The 20,995-nt window shown below is 49.1% G+C and overlaps 1 protein-coding gene across 1 annotated transcript; it reads left to right on the top strand.

Annotated features, from left to right (window-relative positions):
• Window positions 1–763: 763 nt before the first annotated feature.
• On the top strand, window positions 764–20,182 carry LOC136306676 (uncharacterized). Its single transcript, XM_066233103.1, has 9 exons — window positions 764–914; window positions 12,428–12,565; window positions 12,681–12,980; window positions 13,062–13,325; window positions 13,443–14,000; window positions 14,246–14,467; window positions 14,585–14,806; window positions 14,924–15,243; window positions 20,126–20,182. The coding sequence occupies exons 1-9, from the start codon at window positions 764–766 to the stop codon at window positions 20,180–20,182; spliced, it is 2,232 nt and encodes a 743-aa protein (XP_066089200.1).
• Window positions 20,183–20,995: the final 813 nt, after the last annotated feature.

The following is a 20,995-nucleotide window of genomic DNA, read 5'->3' as shown; positions in this document are numbered from 1 at the left end:
GACCAGCTCAAGGATTTGGAGTCTGGGGGTCCTGGAAAAGAAACCAGACTCTTACAACTCCTTGTTTCCTTTTGTTTTGTTTTTTTTTTTTAATATTTTTTATTGATTGATTTTAGGGAGAGGAGAGAGAGAGAGAGGAGAGAGAGAGAGAGAGAGAAAGGGACACAAGGAGCAGGAAGGTAGAAGGTGCTTCTCATATGAGCCTTGACCAGGCAAGCCCGGGGTTTTGAACTGGTGCCCTCAGCATTCCAGGTCGACACTTCACCCATGGTGCCACCACAGGTCAGGCGACAATTTCTTATTTCTGACATGAAGCGAGTTGTCAGCTCTGTGCTTTGGTTTCCTTGTTTGTAAAACAAATGCTAGCAGCCCCAAATCTTGGGATCTCTCTCTCCCCCCTTTGCAGCCATGGCTCCATGGAGTGAGTTGGCCCCGGGCACTGAGGATGGCTCCATGGTCTCCGCCTCAGGCTCTAGGAAGGGCTTGGTTGCTGAGCAACGGGGTAAGGCCCCAGATGGGCGGAGCATCACCTTCTAGTGGTCTCGTGGGGTGGATCTCATCGGAGGGCGCATGCGAGAGTTTGTCTCTGCCTCCCCTCCTCTCACTGAATAAAAAATAAATTTAAAAAAAGTACGCGAAACAAGCCTGCAAAGAGAGAAGCCCATGGGGAGGAATGCAGAAGAAGGCAGGACCCAGCTTCCAGCATCCTCTCCCAGCGGAGCCGTGGCCCAGGAGGCTCCCTAACTCACTGAGCAATGAGGAGATGAACACCTGGGAGGCGCTGTCCTCCGGGGGAGACAGTGGGGACTCATCGCCCGAGGACTTCCTGGCGGCTAGTCACACAGGCATCCTGTGTCTGGCACAGACCAAGCTTCCAGATTCCCAGCAGAAAAGCAAGGTGGTCATCGTGAACCGTAGTGTTTGTACAAATGGTTTGGGCACAGGGAGCCGCTCTTACCAGTTCTGAGGTTCGCAGACGGCAGCCCAGGGCCAAGTTTGCAGGTCTTTCTAAGGAGGGCAGCCTCAGGCCAGATATGTTAACTCTTTTCTGAGCAAGTAGAATTGCCCCTGCCAGAGATCAAAACTTACTATTAACACTATGTTATTAATGTTATGTCTATACATAGTAATGAAAACAGTACAGCATTGACCCAGAGACAAGAAATATGTTTGTGAGAACAGAGAGAGGCCCCACCTCACCCCCCAGATAGGAACAAAGCTGGCATTGCCGATATTTGGAGAAAGTGTCCGTCAGGTAACAGTTATGTAAGAATGAGACGTCACTCGAACTCCAGGTGTGCAGGCTTTATTAGAGGAGAAAGACCTGCCGGGCACTTCCCCAGGAAGAAGGGCCCCCAAAACAGACTGAGGTAAAACTTTATAGGGTTGGGGTAGCCTCGAGCAAGGGCGTGCTGGTATGTTTGGTTTTCTGGAATACTCCTCTTTGGGGTGATTGACCAGCTTCCTGGAATTCCTTTGTCCCAGGGGCGATTGTCCGATTGTCCGGTAATTAAGGGTGGGGTCAGGCAGCCAAGCGGAACAGCGAAAGGGCAGTTGTAATTCATGTATCTATCATTTCTCAACTCTGTGGTTACATATAAAAGAAAGGCAGTTGTTAATTTTATAATATATGGTGAGGGGTGATGAGAAAGAGGAGAAAAAATTGGAAAATCATTGCTTCTTCTGGAGAGAACTCAAGAAAAGAACCTTGCCAAGCCAAGTCCCCCATCCAGTTAAGGAGGTCGTCAATTTCCGTGCTGTGAGGTCTGAACCAGGTGATGTCCTCGGAAACCTGAGTGAGGAAGTAAAAAAATTTTGCGAGGTAATAATTGTGAATTGCTTGCTGCAAGTGCCGAGTGGACAGGGTGACATGGTGATACATGGTCTCCTGGATGAGCCTCATGAGACATGCTGGTCTGGTTCCTCTCGAATGGGAGGACATGTGGAGATTTTTAGAGACAGGGAACCTGTTGGTGTAAGTTTTTAGAAGGACTGAGTATGTGTGGTTTAAACAGAAGAGGGTTTGGAGAACATTCAGGAGGGAACTTCTCGGGCTGAGGGGCGGCTTCTTCCTGCTGTCATCCCTACTTATTTGATATTTCCCTCGTGAAGATCTCCTTGGGGTATTGGGGAATAGGAGTGTAGGAGCATTTGATTATAGGTAATCCTAGAAATTTCTCTCATACGGGCCTATAGGAACTTGATAAAGAAGGGGGCAAGTATTTGGAGATCAGGAATGCAGAGATAAGGAGGGTTGCATAGTGGGGAGTGAAAGTTCTTCCATGGTAAAGTTAGAGATATTCTTTCCTGGCAGCCCTGGAGAGAGCAGTTAGTTTGAGCTAAAAGAAATGTTTTATGTCCATTTGTAGGCTCTTCTTCAGCCAAGAAGACCCAGCGATCTTGTCCCCTTACTATGTGAAGGGTAAAAAGACAGAGAAGCGTTAAGAGGTGAATGCTATTCATTCTCCTAGTTCTTCAGGGATACGGGAGAGCTTTAGGGTTAGGGGACTGGTAGGGGTTGAAAGATAGGATTTAGGAGGTTTGCTGATATAGGGTTTCAGATTTTTCTGTTTCGCGAGGGCAGGTTTCAGAGTTGGTGTGTAGGGTTAGGTAGATTTTTCCAATTTTCTGATTGGCAAAGGTTTGCATGTGGTTCTTTAAGAAACTAGTGAACAAACATAAGAGGCAGGGTCCAAAAGTTAGAAAAATAAATAGGAGAGTGAGTGGACCAATGAAAGGCAATAGTCAAGACACCCAGTTTGTGTGAAACCACTGATTCGTGTTTACGAATTTGCTGGGCTTGAGAGAGAGAGAGAGAGAGAGAGAGAGAATAAGACAGGGCAATGGCCAGTCCCCCTGCCCCTAGACCTACTTTTATAGAAATTTTTAAAGCAACAAGAAGAGAAATTACCTGTATAGCTCGTTTGGTCCTTAGATTGATGGGTAGTGTACTAGGAACTGGAAGAGGCTCATGGGGTGGAATTAGGTTGATATTTGGGGTGAGATAGATTAGGGTACAGTTTCTGTCCAATTAGTAGGGAGACACATATAGGTGTTATGCCGTTTTTCTACTTTAGCAGCAGTGGGAGTTGTCGGGATCATGGTGTGTGGACCTGTCCATATGAAAGTCAGTCCTTGGGTGATGTAATGCTGGAAGCACCTCTTGGACAGCCTTTGAACAGTTTGCTGAGTAACCTGTAAATCCTGTAAGTGCTTAGGGAAAAGGTGGTTACATTTCTACACTTTGTAGTTAGAATTTAAGTCCTAGTGACCACTGCTTCTAGCTGGAATTGGCAGCAGGTCCCAGCCTACAATAGGCATGGGGCATTGAGACAAGAGGAATAAAGGAAATACTATACATTAAATAAAGCAACAAAATTAGACTGTCAATACCCACATCAGAGATCTTTGAGGGATAAATAAAACCCAAATATTCAGGCAAGGCATAGTAGATGGTTCTTGTGTTTACAAGAAATGAGATCAGTTTATCTGCTACTTGGAAGAAATACCTTAGGCTCGTGAACAATATCCTTGGCCTTCAGTGGCAATTCCCAGCATGCTGGGCAAGGTCAGGTCACAGGTAGCTGGAGCAGGGCTAGAAGAGATTGAACCCTCCCTCCATGGAGCAAGGGGGCAGCTTACCTTCTTGTGTCCCTCTTTCCACAGCAATGATGTGTTTCTTGATGGGGTCGGGAAACCTGGCAGGCTTCAGTTCAATGACCTTTCTTTCCACTCTGGAGCAGGGCCCTGGTGGAATCCTATGAAGACCTTTAGGGTACTGGAGCCTTTAAGAGCGTATGCCAAAAGCTGGCATTTCCTGACTTCTTTTGGACCTTATTTGCCTTTTCTGTTACTTCCTTGGTCATTATAGACCTTAAAAGCCATGCTCAGAAGATCTCACTGAGGGGCTTGACTAAGAGAGCAAAATTGGGAATTCAATGTCTAAAGAAGCCTATTAGACTGAGGAAAGAAAAGATTTGATCTGCGGTGGTAGGTGGTTGGAGACTGTGGAGGGTCTGAGTTCAATTTAGGGTGAGACCTCAGGTGGTGGGGGTTAAGATGATGCCCGGATAGACTATGGACTAAGAGTGAAGTTGAGTCTTAACAGAGAAGACACAATATCCCTTCACAGTGAGGAAGTTAAGAAGGGTGGCTGTGTGTCTTCTTGAGGCAGGCAAGGAGGGGCTGCAGAGGAGTAGGTCATCTACATATTGTAAGAGAGTACTAGTTTTGAGATTGCATGCTGCTAAATCCTGAGCTAATGCCTGCTCAAACAGGTGTGGGCTGTTTTTGATCCCCTGGAGTAAGACAGTCCATGTAAGTTGCTGGGCTGTGTTAGTGTCCGGGTAAAGGCAAACAGAAAGTAAGAGTCAGGGTGTAGAGGAATGGTAAAGAAGGCATTCTTGAGGTCTAGGACCATGAAGTGAGTGGTGTTTGCAGGAATGTGTGACCTTAACTTATAGAGATTAGGGATTACTGGATGGAGGGGAACTACTGCCTCATTGATTAGATGTAAGTCTTGTACGAGGCGATAAGCCCCTGAAGGTTTTTGAACAGGAAGAATGGGGCTATTGCAGGGAGAGTCCATGGGGATGAGTAAGCCTTGATTTAAGAGGCAGGTAATTATTGGTTTAAGGCCTTAGAAACAGACACAGTTACACATTAAACAAAGACTTCAGATACATATTATGAATTAAGAAATTTAAATGAGCATGCCTTTTACTTGTTTCAATAAAAATTATACTAGAGATATTTTCTGACAAACAAAGAGACAAAACAGATTATTCACTCACATATCTCAATAGACAGTTCTGTTTTTTTAAGCTTTTTGAGATGGCAGGGAGTTGTCAGCATAGAGGGGAAGAAGAGAGAAAGCAGATGGATGGACAGTGTGAGCAGCTGGATGGAAAAGGAGGAGGGTCAGAATCTGCAGGAGGAGGAGAAGGTGGTTAAAGTACTGGTGTGGCACCATGTGGTCAGAGGAGTAAAAAGATTTAGAGTTCTGAAGAGAGGGGAGAGGACAAGGGGTAATGGAAGGCACAGTCAGTCTCTGAGGAGGGGGAAGGATGGGTCAAAGAAGAAAAAGAGACAGAGCTGCCCATCTGTATAAGGAGGGAGGAGGGGTTTAAGAACACAGTGGAGAAGGGAGGGACCCTGGCCAGCAGGGGAGGAGAAAGAGAGACTGGTATTTGCAGGTGAATGAGAAAACAGGATCCTGCGAAGGGAGGGGGCTTTCTGGAGGGAAGAGACTCAAGCGATAGAGATTTGCAGAGGGACCAGAGAGGGATCCCAAAAGAGGGGTGCCCCCGGGGGTCAGGCAGTAGGAGAAGAGAGTTGGGAGTCTGCGAAGAAGGAGAGATTAGGAGCGAAGGTTTTAGGTGAGGTTTCTTTGGCCAAAAACGGCCTACGTGTAGAACAGGTGGCACAGAGATTAAGGACAGAGAGAAGAGAGAAGAAAAGCCTGCATGTAAGGGATTTCTGATGCCCTCCCCAGCCGGTGGCAGAAATTGTCAAAATCTCTTAGGATATTGTAATGGTAGTAGAAAGCAACCTGGCTCGGTGCCTAGACTTTCGAGGAAGTCTGTAGAAGCAGGCTGCTCGGAGTAGAAACCTCCCAAACTGTGAACCTCAGAGAGTAGAGTGATCCCGAAGGAACAGAGGAGACCTGAAAGAGTAGAGGAGTAGTCTCTGAGGCCTGAGATTGGGAGGTGCCCACGTTCTGAGGGGAGCCTGGCTGGACAGTTTGGACTGAGAGGAGCCCACAGTAGAGGAGACTGGTGAGAGAAGGGGGTGTCCCCGCCTCAGTCACAGTTCCGAGAGGAGAAAATCTCTGTAGAAAGAGACTCTCAGACAGGAGGTCGTCACCCCAAGACTGAGACCCTGGAATGTAGGAGAGGGGCCTGGCTAGGCACGCCTAGACTCTCGTAGAAGTCCATAAAGGAGTAGAGGCAGACCACTCGTAGATATGGGGTCCAAAGTCAAAACCGTCCGACCAGGAAGGGGTGTTTTTGGGGAGCAATTTGGAGGCCAACCGAGGAAGGGGAGAGAGAAACTCCTTACCTTTCTGATCCGGCAGGGTTCGGGACAGGGTCGGACTGCCAGCCAATCAACCTACAACTGCTTGTCCAGGCTTCATTTGGACAGCAAAGAGGGACCCGGCAGGGTTCGGGACAGGGTCGGACTGCTGGCCAATCAACCTACAACTGCTTGTCCAGGCTTCGTTTGGACAGCAAAGAGGGATCGCCCAGGCGGTCAGTCCCCTGTCCCGGGTTTCGGCACCAGATGTAAGAACGAGACAGCACTCCAACATCGGATGTGCAGGCTTTATTAGAGGAGAAAGACCTGCTGGGGCACTTCTCCAGGAGGAAGGGCCCCCAAAACAGACTGAGGTAAAACTTTATAGGGTTGGGGATAGCCTCGAGCAAGGGTGTGCTGGTATGTTTGGTTTTCTGGAATACTCCTCTTTGGGGTGATTGACCAGCTTCCTGGAATTTCTTTGTCCCAGGGTCGATTGTCCGGTAATTAAGGGTGGGGTCAGGCAGCCAAGCAGAACAGCAAAAGGGCAGTTGTAATTCATGTATCTATCAGGTTTTGTAACAATCAGGCAATCATATGAAAATGAATAAAATTAGGTCCCTTTTTCATTCCACTCGTAAAAAATATATTCCTGCCTGAAGAAAAGATCACATTATGAAAAACAGGACACATATTTTAAAGAAATTATCATATATTTAGTGTGGGTAAGGAGATCTTAAAACACATGCATGTACGCATACACACACACACACACACACACACACACACACACACACGCACTGGAAGTCACGGAGGTGCAGCTCCCTGGCCAGGAGTTTCTTGCCCACGGTGTTGTAAGGTACCAAAAAGCTGAAAATTGATATTGATATTCTGGGAGGAAAGGTCAGGCTTTTCTATCAGGCTTTCCTGTCCCATCCCTCCTTTAGAGAGGAAAGGGAGAAGAATGTAGAAGTTTCTGGCTTGCAAGAACAATGGATCATTCAGTTTTAAATCTAAAATAAAGGTTAACCTAGAAACTTCTTCTCTTTCAATAGGAGGCAGAACTTACATACCACCTTGCATTGATTGTAGTTCCTCCCCCTCCCTGGAATCTTGAGGGTAAAATACCTCTAGGCTAGTGAGGGAAGAGGAACCCTGAAAGATTTGTAAACATCTTTGATTGTGTTACCTTAAAAGTCTTAATGTTCCTGTGTATCCTCTAAACAAATGTTGCCAGCTTGTACCCTGAAGTCATACTCTCCCCCCATCCATGTGTGATCAAAGGTATATAGGCAACCCCTGAACTATTTTTGGGACTGCACGATTTGGGCCTACAGATGCCCCATGTCAGCCATATGCGGCCGGCATATTTAAAATTTCCTTCCCTAATCAAACTCTTCAAAATTTATCTGGACTGAGTGTCTCTACGTGAATTTGATGAGATGAGGTACAGTGCCTTTCAGAATCTGGGGTGCGGTACTTTGTAACAACGGCACTGAGAGCACGGCCACAAGAAGAAAAACAGGCGAGTTGGACTTCATCAAAACCAAGAACTTGGGTGCCTCAAAGACACTATCATAAGCATGAGAATGAACCCCACAAAATGGAAGAAAATATTTGCAAGTCACATGTCTGACCAGGGATTGATAGAACACCAAGAAGGCCTACAACACAACCACCAAAACAACAACAGACACCCAGAGGCTCAACGGAAAAATAGGCAACAGATTTGAATAAACATTTCTCTAGAGAAGATACACAATGGCCAATAAACACGCCGGAGGTTCTCAACATCGTTGATCAAAATCATAGTGAGATAAACCACCTCACACCCTTTAGGGTGCCTAAGATCAAGACAAAAGACACACACACAACAGAAACTAGCAAGTACTGACAAGAATATGGAGGAATTAGAATTTCCATGGCTGGTGGCAATGTAAAATGGTACAGCCACGATAAAAAAAAAAAATGGTATAGCAATTGCTCTCCCCCCCCAATTAAAAATACGACCTAGCAATTCCATATTTGTATAGATACCCCAAAGGGGTACAAGCGAGAGCATCGATAGCTATTTGTCCACCCACGTTCATCGCAGCATTATTTACCATAGCAGGTGAATGCAGGAGCGAAATAGATATAAAAGAGCATAAAAACCAGCTGCAGAAAAAGAAGGAAATTCTGACACTTGCTACAACACGGGTGGACCCTGAGGACGTTATGTTCAGTGCAATAAGCCAGTCACAAAAGGACAGAGGCTGCCTGGTCTCATTCATGCGCGGCCCCTGGAGGAGTCCCAGTCACAGGGGAAGAAAGCAGATGTCTGAGCCGGGAACTCGGGGAGAAGGGAAGGGCAAGTGAGTGTTGAAGGGGGACAGAGTTTCAGTTTGGGGAAACGAAGAAGTCCCCAAGATGACGGTGCGGGTAGTGGGGACAACAATGTGGCTGTCCTTGATGCTACAGAACCATGACTTAAAATGGTTAAAATGGTAAATTACACATTTATAGATTTTACTTCAATGACAAAAAAACAGAACCAAACCACACACACAAATTACAAATATGTAAGGGTCTGAAAACAGCATTCTCAGATGACAGAAAGCACCACAAAAAGATAAAAGGCAAAACCCAGCCTGAGAGATGTTAACCTCCTCGAAGAGAGACAACCAAAGAAAATGTGTTTAAGGCTGTAAGAAAACGACACACCGGGCGATAGCAAGTCAGTGGGCAGGATTCATGGGAGAGCAGTTCACAGAACGAAGTCCGGATGGTCCACACACTGCTGCTCGTTCTCTCGGGAACGGTGAAAGGGCGTGATCAAACAATGGTGGTATCACGGCACTGTTCCCAAACACGCAAACAGTATTCAGGTCTGAGGATGACAACAGGGAGGGATGTGAGCAGGCAGGGACTTCCTCACAACGCCAGCAAAGTGGCTCATGCAGCTACTTGAGAGCAACTTAGCAGTATTTAGGAAAACCGGAAAGGTGCACTGTTGGGCAAATGAGTTTGTAAAATTTGTGTTTTTTGAGTTTGCTCACTTTTATTGTTAAAAAATGGCACTGGGCAGCCATGTGTGCACTTGCCCTCAGAGCAGGGCAGTTGATAGCAAACTGTGGATTGCATTCCTGCTTGGGAGGGGCCCTTGTCTTGCTAATGTTTGCTGGAGGAGGGGTCTTCGTGGGCCCAGCCAGTTTTTGCAGGGAGAGCGGAAAGAATGCAGGGTGCTGAAGAAGAAGCCAGTTTTGCAGAAAGACAGAGGTGTGCAGATGGGGAAACAGAGCTGAGGGGCTTTGTGAGCTCCCCACAGGCTTGTGGGGGCCTCTGATTCTAGGAGGAACCGAAGAAGATTCTCCTGGTTGTGGAAATGGAGAATGCATCAGGGCTTTGGGAGCCCGGAATGAAAGGGAAGTGTTTTCCCTGTCTGTTAGTTTGTGAGTAGCTGCGAGACTTGAATAAAGGAGTGGCCCACCATGGTTTTGGCTCCACTGCTTCTTTACCATCTGCCCGAATCCATTGAGAACCTGCACGGCCACGATGGCGGTGGCCACTGGCCGTACACACACAGTTTAGAGGAGGTCACTGCAACACAGATAAGTGGCACAGGGACACCAAATGTACGTAAGGCTCCTCAGCAGCGCTCACAGAACCACTAACGGCAGGGTGGCAGACACTCTCGGATCCCATGGGAAGCCTAAAGCCACCAAGAAGTGCTTCCCTCTCCAGCAGCACAGATTCTTCAGGCGGGAGGTGATAGAAACAGACGGTGGGATGCAGGTTAGATTATGCTTCAATGATGCATTTGTAACTGCTTGATACATTATTTAAAAAATAACTAAGAGAGGATGAATAAACAAACGATAAATAAGTGGGCCATGTATGAGCCAGTAACGATAAGTTTATTGTGAATCTAAAATAGTGAAGAGTTTAGTTCTACGAATTAATAAAAGAAGGAAGTAAGGAAAGGAGAGATGGAGGGAGGGAGAGGCACTTCCCCTCTGACCCAGTAGTGACAGCCCTCAGTCTCTAGGCTAGAGAAATGGAAGGATGTTCACTGCAGCGTTGTTTATCATGTTAAAAAAAACTGGAAGCGGCAGATACACTTACTGATAGGGAAATGGAAAGACCCATGTAGTGTATTCACATGATCGAATATTATGAACCGTTCAAATAAATCAATAGAATCTGCTTGAGTCACCAGGTTAGAGCAAAAAAAATTTTGCACAATGATATGTACCATATAAAACCATTTCAGTAAAATCTGAAACCCACCAAGTATTTATCAGTTTCTTATGAACTCATGCACGCACAGTAACAATATGAAGATCCGCATGGGAAAGTTACCCTCTTGATTGTCTCTAGACCAGAATAAGGACAACTGAGCCCAGAGAAGGGGAGAGAGGGGACCCCAACTCTATCTGTCACGTTTTATTGCTTTCAAAAATAAAAATCTGGGCCCTGGCTGGTTGGCTCAGCAGTAGAGCATCGGCCTGGCATGCGGGGGACCCGGGTTCGATTCCCGGCCAGGGCACATAGGAGAAGCGCCCATTTGCTTCTCCACTCCCCACTCCCTCCTTCCTCTCTGTCTCTCTCTTCCCCTCCCGCAGCCAAGGCTCCATTGGAGCAAAGATGACCCGGGCGCTGGGGATGGCTCCTTGGCCTCTGCCCCAGGCGCTAGAGTGGCTCTGGTCGCAGCAAAGCGACGCCCCGGAGGGGCAGAGCATCGCCCCCTGGTGGGCAGAGCGTAGCCCCTGGTGGGCGTGCCGGGTGGATCCCAGTCGGGCGCATGAGGGAGTCTGTCTGACTGTCTCTCCCCGTTTCCAGCTTCAGAAAAGAAAAAAATAAAAATAAATAAAAAATAATAATAATAAATAAAATAAAAATCTGAATAAATAGGACAACATGTGCTGGTGCCCCATGGCTGTTTGTTATGTTGCTCTCAGGACTCCCAGCATGTTGGAAAATAGCAATTAAGATCAAAAAGGGAAAAAAAAAAGAAGAAAAAGAAAAAGAAAGACGAGAAAAGAAAAGAAAAGAGAAAGGGCTCATCCTCGGCACTGCCCACGGGATGGTGGCCGACGCCCCTCCCGCACAGGTCCCCTGCGCCCTCAGTCCCAGCAGGAAGCCTAAATCTCCACCGAAGGAAACCCGGAGGTGCCGTCAACTGGGCACTTGTCTCAGCCCCTCGGCTGCTCCAGCCGATGCCGTGGACAGGGGAGTTTAGACAACGGAAATTTACTTCTCGCTGTGTGTGAGGCTAGAGGTCCAGGTTCAGGGTGCTGGCAGAATTGGGGTCTGAGGAGGGTTCTTCCCAGTTGGCCAACAGCCAACATCTCTTTCTATCCTCAGATGGGGCGAGAGAAGCGAGCTCTCTTGTGTGTCTTCTTACAAGGACACTAACCTCATCGTGGGAGCTGTACCCCCATCACCTAACCACCTGCCACAGGCTCCATCTCCTGATACCATCACATTGGAAATTAGGGCCCCAACGTGTGTGTGTGTGTGTGTGTGTGTGTGTGTGTGTGTGTGTGTTTGGTTGGGGGGTGGGAGGGACACAAGAATTCAGTCCAGAGCAGGACTGATAATTTTCCTTCTCAGAGCCTCAGTTTCCTCATAGAAATATAGAGGCAACATAAGCATCTCCCTCACAGGGTTGTCATGAGGACTAGATGGCTGAGCTCTACAGCTTCTGTCCCATCACGATTACTCAATAAATGTGGATGCCTTCTGATTGCTCAAATAATACTCCTAACTGCCCCCCTCCACACATACAGTTATATACAAGCTATGAAGAGGATAATCAAGAATGGTCAAGCCTGACCAGGCGGTGGTGCAGTGGATAGAGCGTTGGACTGGGATGCGGAGGACCCAGGTTTGAGACCCCGAGGTCTCCAGCTTGAGCGTGGGCTCATCTGGCTTGAGCAAAGCTCACCAGCTTAGACCCAAGGTCGCTGGCTCGAGCAAGGGGTTACTCGGTCTGCTGAAGGCCCACGGTCAAGGCACATATGAGAAAGCAATCAATGAACAACTAAGGTGTTGCAACGAAAAACTAATGACTGATGCTTCTCATCTCTCCCCATTCCTGACTGTCTGTCCCTATCTATCCCTCTCCCTGACTCTCTTTCTCTTTAAAAAAAAAAAAAAAAAAAAAAAAAAGGTCAAAGCTTTTGTTATCCATGAACTTTCTCTCAAACTGGAGGTCAAACTCCAGGATGTCTTAAAAATAAGATGACCAACAGAGAAGAAGCAGTGACTAATATTTGTCATGCGGCAGATTCGAAAACTGAAGCTCAGAGAGTGACCTGCCAAAAGTCACACGGCATAAGCTTGAGAGAAATTCCAGTGAAGTCCCCCGGACCGTCCCCTGCCCTAGCTCCAGTGACAGTGAAGTCCCCCAGACTGTCCCCTGCCCTAGCTCCAGTGATAGTGAAGTTCCCCCGGACCATCCCCTGCCCTAGCTCCAGTGACAGTGAAGTCCCCCGGACCGGCCCCTGCCCTAGCTCCAGTGACAGTGAAGTCCCCCGGACCGTCCCCTGCCCTAGCTCCTGGGACAGTGAAGTCCCCCGGACCGTCCCCTGCCCTAGCTCCAGTGACAGTGAAGTCCCCCGGACCGGCCCCTGCCCTAGCTCCAGTGACAGTGAAGTCCCCCGGACCGTCCCCTGCCCTAGCTCCAGTGACAGTGAAGTCCCCCCGGACCGTCCCCTGCCCTAGCTCCAGTGACAGTGAAGTCCCCCGGACCGTCCCCTGCCCTAGCTCCAGTGACAGTGAAGTCCCCCGGACCGTCCCCTGCCCTAGCTCCTGGGACAGTGAAGTCCCCCGGACCGTCCCCTGCCCTAGCTCCAGTGACAGTGAAGTCCCCCGGACCGTTCCCTGCCCTAGCTCCAGTGACAGTGAAGTCCCCCGGACCGTCCCCTGCCCTAGCTCCAGTGACAGTGAAGTCCCCCGGACCGTCCCCTGCCCTAGCTCCAGTGATAGTGAAGTTCCCCCGGACCGTCCCCTGCCCTAGCTCCAGTGATAGTGAAGTTCCCCCGGACCGTCCCCTGCCCTAGCTCCAGTGACAGTGAAGTTCCCCCGGACCGTCCCCTGCCCTAGCTCCAGTGACAGTGAAGTCCCCCGGACCGTCCCCTGCCCTAGCTCCAGTGACAGTGAAGTCCCCTGGACCGTCCCCTGCCCTAACTCCAGTGATAGTGAAGTCCCCCGGACCATCCCCTGCCCTAGCTCCAGTGACAGTGAAGTCCCCTGGACCGTCCCCTGCCCTAGCTCCAGTGACAGTGAAGTCCCCCGGACCGTCCCCTGCCCTAGCTCCAGTGATAGTGAAGTTCCCCCGGACCATCCCCTGCCCTAGCTCCAGTGACAGTGAAGTCCCCCAGACCGTCCCCTGCCCTAGCTCCAGTGACAGTGAAGTCCCCCCGGACCGTCCCCTGCCCTAGCTCCAGTGACAGTGAAGTCCCCCGGACCGGCCCCTGCCCTAGCTCCAGTGACAGTGAAGTCCCCCGGACCGTCCCCTGCCCTAGCTCCTGGGACAGTGAAGTCCCCCGGACCGTCCCCTGCCCTAGCTCCAGTGACAGTGAAGTCCCCCGGACCGGCCCCTGCCCTAGCTCCAGTGACAGTGAAGTCCCCCGGACCGTCCCCTGCCCTAGCTCCAGTGACAGTGAAGTCCCCCCGGACCGTCCCCTGCCCTAGCTCCAGTGACAGTGAAGTCCCCCGGACCGGCCCCTGCCCTAGCTCCAGTGACAGTGAAGTCCCCCGGACCGTCCCCTGCCCTAGCTCCAGTGACAGTGAAGTCCCCTGGACCGTCCCCTGCCCTAACTCCAGTGATAGTGAAGTCCCCCGGACCGTCCCCTGCCCTAGCTCCAGTGACAGTGAAGTCCCCTGGACCGTCCCCTGCCCTAGCTCCAGTGACAGTGAAGTCCCCCGGACCGTCCCCTGCCCTAGCTCCTGGGACAGTGAAGTTCCCCGGACCGTCCCCTGCCCTAGCTCCAGTGACAGTGAAGTCCCCCCGGACCGTCCCCTGCCCTAGCTCCAGTGATAGTGAAGTTCCCCCGGACCGTCCCCTGCCCTAGCTCCAGTGACAGTGAAGTTCCCCCGGACCGTCCCCTGCCCTAGCTCCAGTGACAGTGAAGTCCCCCGGACCGTCCCCTGCCCTAGCTCCTGTGACAGTGAAGTCCCCCGGACCGTCCCCTGCCCTAGCTCCAGTGATAGTGAAGTTCCCCCGGACCATCCCCTGCTCTAGCTCCAGTGACAGTGAAGTCCCCCCGGACCGTCCCCTGCCCTAGCTCCAGTGATAGTGAAGTTCCCCGGACCGTCCCCTGCCCTAGCTCCTGTGACAGTGAAGTCCCCCGGACCGTCCCCTGCCCTAGCTCCAGTGATAGTGAAGTCCCCCGGACCGTCCCCTGCCCTAGCTCTTGTGACAGTGAAGTCCCCCGGACCGTCCCCTGCCCTAGCTCCAGTGATAGTGAAGTTCCCCCGGACCGTCCCCTGCCCTAGCTCCAGTGACAGTGAAGTCCCCCCGGACCGTTCCCTGCCCTAGCTCCAGTGACAGTGAAGTCCCCCGGACCGTCCCCTGCCCTAGCTCCAGTGACAGTGAAGTCCCCCCGGACCGTCCCCTGCCCTAGCTCCAGTGACAGTGAAGTCCCCCGGACCGGCCCCTGCCCTAGCTCCAGTGACAGTGAAGTCCCCCGGACCGTCCCCTGCCCTAGCTCCTGGGACAGTGAAGTCCCCCGGACCGTCCCCTGCCCTAGCTCCAGTGACAGTGAAGTCCCCCGGACCGTTCCCTGCCCTAGCTCCAGTGACAGTGAAGTCCCCCGGACCGTCCCCTGCCCTAGCTCCAGTGATAGTGAAGTTCCCCCGGACCGTCCCCTGCCCTAGCTCCAGTGATAGTGAAGTTCCCCCGGACCGTCCCCTGCCCTAGCTCCAGTGACAGTGAAGTTCCCCCGGACCGTCCCCTGCCCTAGCTCCAGTGACAGTGAAGTCCCCCGGACCGTCCCCTGCCCTAGCTCCAGTGACAGTGAAGTCCCCCGGACCGTCCCCTGCCCTAGCTCCAGTGACAGTGAAGTCTCCCAGACCGTCCCCTGCCCTAGCTCCAGTGACAGTGAAGTCTCCCAGACCGTCCCCTGCCCTAGCTCCAGTGACAGTGAAGTCCCCCGGACCGTCCCCTGCCCTAGCTCCAGTGACAGTGAAGTCCCCCGGACCGTCCCCTGCCCTAGCTCCGGAGCAGATTCTGTTAACCCTGTCAGGCTCATTTTGGCTTCAGACACTTGCCGAGTCGTACGGTTCAGTACATTTTCCCTCCAAACAAGCTCTCCTAGAAACCCCACCCCAGGTCAGTAGATGTGTCCCGAGCCAAGGCCATGAGCTGAGATGTGTGTTTTCTGACTCATGCAGAAGAGGCTGCCTGGGCAGGGTCTGGCCCAAGCTCTCGTGAGTCACTGAAGCTAGGTCCAAGGTTGATGCTTGGAGGGCAGCATTCCAAAGTTTCCCACTAGGAAGTGCCCTGAAGTGACAGTCCTGGTTTAAGCTGGGTGCTGGGTATGTGGCTGCTTCTGTGTCATCGTGTATGCTTTTGCACACATTTAAATAGGCCAAGCTTCCGTTACCTGTGAAGGATGGAAAGGTGGCTGTGTCTGTATATTTCACATACCGGGTTTCATCTAGTTTCCACAATATAAATGTAAAGTATGTATCATACACCCTCACGCCTCAGATGCAGAAGCTGAACTTCAGAGAGAGAGCACCAGCTGTCCATATTTATATAAGTAGCTGGGGGCAGAGCTGAGCCTGGAACTCAGGAGCTCAGGCCCCAGAGCTCCTGCCCTGTCCACTCTGTCCAGGTCAGTCCACATCCACTAAGAAGCAGATGCCAAGGGGAGGTTAAACATGCAAAGTTACTGTAAGAAAACTACCTGTTAGAGGAACCAGAAAGGCCAGGACAGATAACTGACCTTGATGGAGTCTGTCCCAGAGAAAGAGGAAGGGAAGGAAGGCTAGTGGAATCACGTAGCCTTAAGAAGGTCCCACAAAGCCCCTGGGATGTCTCTAAGCCAAGGTCAGCCGTCATAAAAGTCCAGCTTTCCAGACATGGTGATGAACTTCAGAGCAAGCACAGTCAGAGATGACATAGAGGATAAAACTAATATATCAAAACTGTTATTACAACTATAATTCATGTGTCCAAAAATCTAGATGAAAGATTGAGTAAGAAGCAACGTGAAAGATATTTTTATAAATACAATTGAACATCTGGATATGAAAACCATAATGTCTGAAATGAACAAATACACTGGATAGAATTCCTGGAAGATTTAATATTGCAAAAGGAAATATTAGTGAAATTTAAGATATGACAATAAATATTATTCAAAGTAATAGAAAGAGATTAAAAGACTGAAAAAGGCCCTGGCCGGTTGGCTCAGCGGTAGAGCGTTGGCCTGGTGTGCGGGGGACCCGGGTTCAATTCCCAGCCAGGGCACATAGGAGAAGCGCCTATTTGCTTCTCCACCCCCCCTCCTTCCTCTCTGTCTCTCTCTTCCCCTCCCGCAGCCAAGGCTCCATTGGAGCAAAGATGGGCCAGGCGCTGGGGATGGCTCCTTGGCCTCTGCCCCAGGCGCTAGAGTGGCTCTGGTCGCGGCAGAGCGACGCCCCGGAAGGGCAGAGCATCACCCCCTGGTGGGCAGAGTGTCGCCCCTGGTGGGCGTGCCGGGTGGATCCCGGTCGGGCGCATGTGGGAGTCTGTCTGACTGTCTCTCCCCGTTTCCAGCTTCAGAAAAATACAAAAAACAAAAAAAGACTGAAAAAAATAAGCAGACATGTAATTGCAGTCATGAAAAAGGAAGATAGAAATAGAGATGGGAAGAAAAAATATTTAAAGAACTAATGGCCCAAAATTTCCAAAGTTATTAAAACCTTAAACCCATGGAACCAAGAAGTTCAACACAGCTTAAACACAAAGAACTTGAAGAAAATAATACTAAGGAACACCATGAACTATTCTGCTTTAAACCAGTGATAAAGAGAAAGCATTAAAAACAGCCAGAAGAAAGAATACATGTCATATACAGAGGACACAGATAAGCATGACAGACGACTCGTCAGAGATAATGAAGCCATAAAGCAGTGAAACAGCGTCTTTAGAGTGTAGATAAAAAAGAACTGGCAAAAAATAAAAACACACACACAGAAAAACAAACAACAAATGGTTCAACACAACAAGAAAAAAACTTGTCAATCTATAATTCTATACCCAGCAAAAATACCTTTCAAGAGTCAAGACAAAAGGGAGATATTTTCAAACATACAAAAGCTAAAGGAATTCATCAATAGCAGACCTACACGGTAATAAATATTAAAGGAAGACCCTTGGAAAAAAATAATAATAATAATGGATGAAGTCTGGATCTAACAAAAGGAAAAACTTGTAAAATAAAGATGGAAATAGGTTTAAAAGATATGAGAAAAGATACACTATGCTAACACCAATGAAAAGATTTTGGAGCAAAGACTATTACCAGGGACAGAGATTGTGACTTCATGGGGATGAAGGAGTCAATTCATCAAGAGAACATAACAAGCATTTATACTTCCACAATAACAGAATTTTAAAAGCAAAAATGGACACAACTAAAAATAGAGAAATCCACAATTAATAATTAGAGATTTTAATACTACATCTAGATAATTGGTAGAAAAAATAGTAAGGACATTAATTACTTAAACCACACTATCAACAAAACACACATTATTTTCAAGTGTGTATAAAATATTTACCAAGAGAGAGGAGCATCAACTTGTTGTTTCACTTAGTTGTTCCATTTAGCTGTGTACTCACTGTGTCTCCTATGTGCCCTGACTGGGAGGTCGAATCTGCGACCTCTGACATGCAAGATATTGATGCTTTACCAACTGAGCTACCTGACCAGGGCCACAGATATTTCTAAGTAAAAATATACTGAAAACTACAAACATTTCCAAGAGAAATTAAAGAAAACCTAGAAAAATGGGGAGATATACTGTGCTCATTGGATCAGAAGACTATATATTATTTGATGACAGTTATCCCCAAATTGATCTATATATTCAACCGTTTCCCAATTTATTCCCAGCAGGTTCTTTTGTAGGAATTGGCCAACTAATTCTGAAATTTAAATAGAATTGAAAAGACCTAAAATAGCCAGGACAAATTTGAAAAAAGAAGAAGCTGGAGGACTTATACTATTATACTTGACTTTAAGACAGTGTAAATTTACACTGGTGACATGCATTATTGGTGTAAAGATAGACAAACAAGCCAATAGAACAGAATACAGAGTCCATAAATAGAGGTCTGCATAGATGGTCAGCTGATTTTCAACAAAGTTACAAAGGCAATTCAGTGAAGCAAGACAGTCTTTTCAACAATGTGTGCTGAAACAATTGGATATACAATGCAACAAAATGAACTTTGATCTCCACCTTGCACCATAATATAATCATTAACCAACATAAGCCATAGACATGATTGTAACACCTAAAGCCATAGAAAAGAAAACATTGGAGAAAATCTCTGTGACCTCGGGTTAGGCAGTGGTTTAGATATGACACCAAAAGCACAAACCACAAAAGAGAAAAATTCATAAATTGGACTTGACCAAAATTTAAAACTTTTGTTCTTCAAATGACACCACTGAGAATAAAGAGACAAGCCATCAAGAAGGGAAAAAATCTTGGCCAGGTATGTATCTGATAAAGGACTTACGTCTAAACATATAGAACAACTTTTAAGACTCAATAAAAAGAAAACAAAAGCAACTCAATTTTCTAAACAGGCAAAATTGGAGCATACAATTCACTCGGGATTATATCTGATACAAATAAACACCTGAAAAAATGCTCAACATGATTAGTCATGAAGTGCAAAATAGACCACAGTGAGATACCATTCAATGTCCATCAAAGTGCCTCAAATTTAAAAGATGGTAACAAAACTTTTGGCTGGGACATGGAGCAGCTGGGACATTCACACACTAGTAGTAGGAATGAAAAACACAACAATCGCTTTGGAAATCAACGTAGCACCTTTTTTTTAAGTTAAACATCAATCTGCCATATAATCCAGTCATTCCCACTCTTAGCGAGTTATGCATGATAAATGAAAATACACATCTGTGTGAAGACTTATCTACAAATATTTATAGCAGCTTTATTTTCAATAGTCAAAAAATCGGAATGACCCCAACGTACACCAAGCCGCAGGGGAAGGCACAGACTGTGGTATAGCCAGCCATACAGTAGGAATCACTCGGCAGTAAAAGAGAATGAACCATTTGATCAGCAAGACAACATCGGTGGATCTCAAAATAATTTTGCTGAGTGAAAAACACCTACTGTAGGATTTCTTTTATATAAAACTCCAGAAAATGCAGAGTCATCTTTAGTGACAGAGCAGGGGTGGCCATCAATCAGCGGGGGTGGGGGAGCACGTGAGAGGAGCCCAGGAATTGCAAAGGGGGGTCCCAGGAAACCTGGGGGCCGTGCATCTGTGTACTGTCTGGACTGCGGTGATGGTTTCACCAGTGTTCACATCTGTTCAAAACTTACCAGGTTGCACACTTCACGTGCAGTTTACAGCATGTTAATGACGCTCAAACATCTCGTCTCGTGGAATTTACCACCTAGTGGCACCAGTTAAGAGAGTCCGCCCAAACCTGCACACATGGGCTCCTGTCACCAGGAGGACAGACAATCACTTGTCTGTGTGCTTTGTCCTTTCCTTCCCCTGACCTGTAAGCTCCCGGAGGGCAGGGACTTCGTCCATTGTCACTGATGACTTGGACAAGATGAGGAAATGTTTGTTCTCCTGGGACCGAGTTCCCCTGAGAAAGACAGTCTCCTCTCCCCCCCCCCCCCTTGCTGAGAGAACGGCCCGATGAGCCCGCTCTGGTGAGGGGCACAGGTGCGGCCTGGCACCAGGATTGGAGACCTGGGTGCTGCAGGTGACAAGGTGAGTGCAGGGGTGGAGCCAAAGTGTGGGAGGCACCACTGAACCCCATTTCATCACCCTCGCCCCTTCCTGCCGGTTGTCTATCAGCGCCACAGAACTGTGGAATACCTGGAGCTTGTGGGCGTTTTGTCCTTGCAGGACTCGGAGACGCTGAGCTGCGTGCCTCAGGGTGACGTGAGAACGGGCAGAGAATGAGGACTCGGGAGTGAGCCACAAAAATGCAAAACCGGGGTGTCGTGGACTCTCCGGGGAGAGAGCTGGCGTTTTCTCCGGCTGTGGAATCGGGGCTCCAGGCAGTCCTACCGGGGTCTCGAGTGCTGGGGAGGCAGCCAGGGGTCCCCGCAGTACAGGGGTGGAAGGTAGTCTCCGCTAGCTGAAGATCTGGCCGGGTCTCAAGGTTCAAGGCCAGGTGAGGTTCCTGCTCTTCCCACCCCCTCCTGCTTCCCTTCCCAGGCTCTGTGCATGTGAGAAAAAAATCAGTCTATTCTTTGCTTCATGGGAAAGCGTGAACATGGGAGAGAAAAAAGACAGACAAACAGCCAGCCCCTCCCCCTTCCAATTAGCTGGGAGAGAAGCTGGCTTTCCTGGGGGCTGGTCTGGCCTCCTGGAATCCTGGGGTGAATGGCTCCAGATTTGGGGGCTGACCCCCTAGGTGGCGGTTAAAGGACACTGGGGAGACCCGGCCAAACACCAGGGCATTCACACGAGGGGCTTTGTTTGCTGTTTCAGTGCAAATTAGCAATTAGCAGGCTGCTGGCACGGGGCCACCTCCCTCGCAGAGCCAACTGGCAGCACGTGCCGTTTTGTTCTTGGCTGGGGACGGCAGGCTGGGTGGCAGGGAGCAGGCGGTGCGGAGACCCAGACAAGAGGCGGCAGGGGCCTCTACCTCGCAGACCGCCCCCACGCCGATGGCACGGTGCCCAGGGACCCCCCAGCTTGCTGATTTCATGGGGGGGGGTGGAGGTCAGAGGGAGTCTGACCCACGGCCCGGATGGCTGGAGCCCTGGG

Source organism: Saccopteryx bilineata, chromosome 5 (assembly GCF_036850765.1).
Source record: "Saccopteryx bilineata isolate mSacBil1 chromosome 5, mSacBil1_pri_phased_curated, whole genome shotgun sequence".
Taxonomy (NCBI): domain Eukaryota; kingdom Metazoa; phylum Chordata; class Mammalia; order Chiroptera; family Emballonuridae; genus Saccopteryx; species Saccopteryx bilineata.
This window is presented reverse-complemented; position numbering and strand designations above follow the sequence as displayed.

Coding starts and splice junctions, on each gene's coding strand:
- LOC136306676 (XM_066233103.1), top strand. CDS start 764: ATGAACACCTGGGAGGCGCTGTCCTCCGGGGGAGACAGTGGGGACTCA. Junction 12,566..12,680: donor CTGCCCTAGCTCCTGGGACA/GTGAAGTCCCCC, acceptor CCCCTGCCCTAG/CTCCAGTGACAGTGAAGTCC. Junction 14,001..14,245: donor CTGCCCTAGCTCCAGTGACA/GTGAAGTCCCCC, acceptor CCCCTGCTCTAG/CTCCAGTGACAGTGAAGTCC.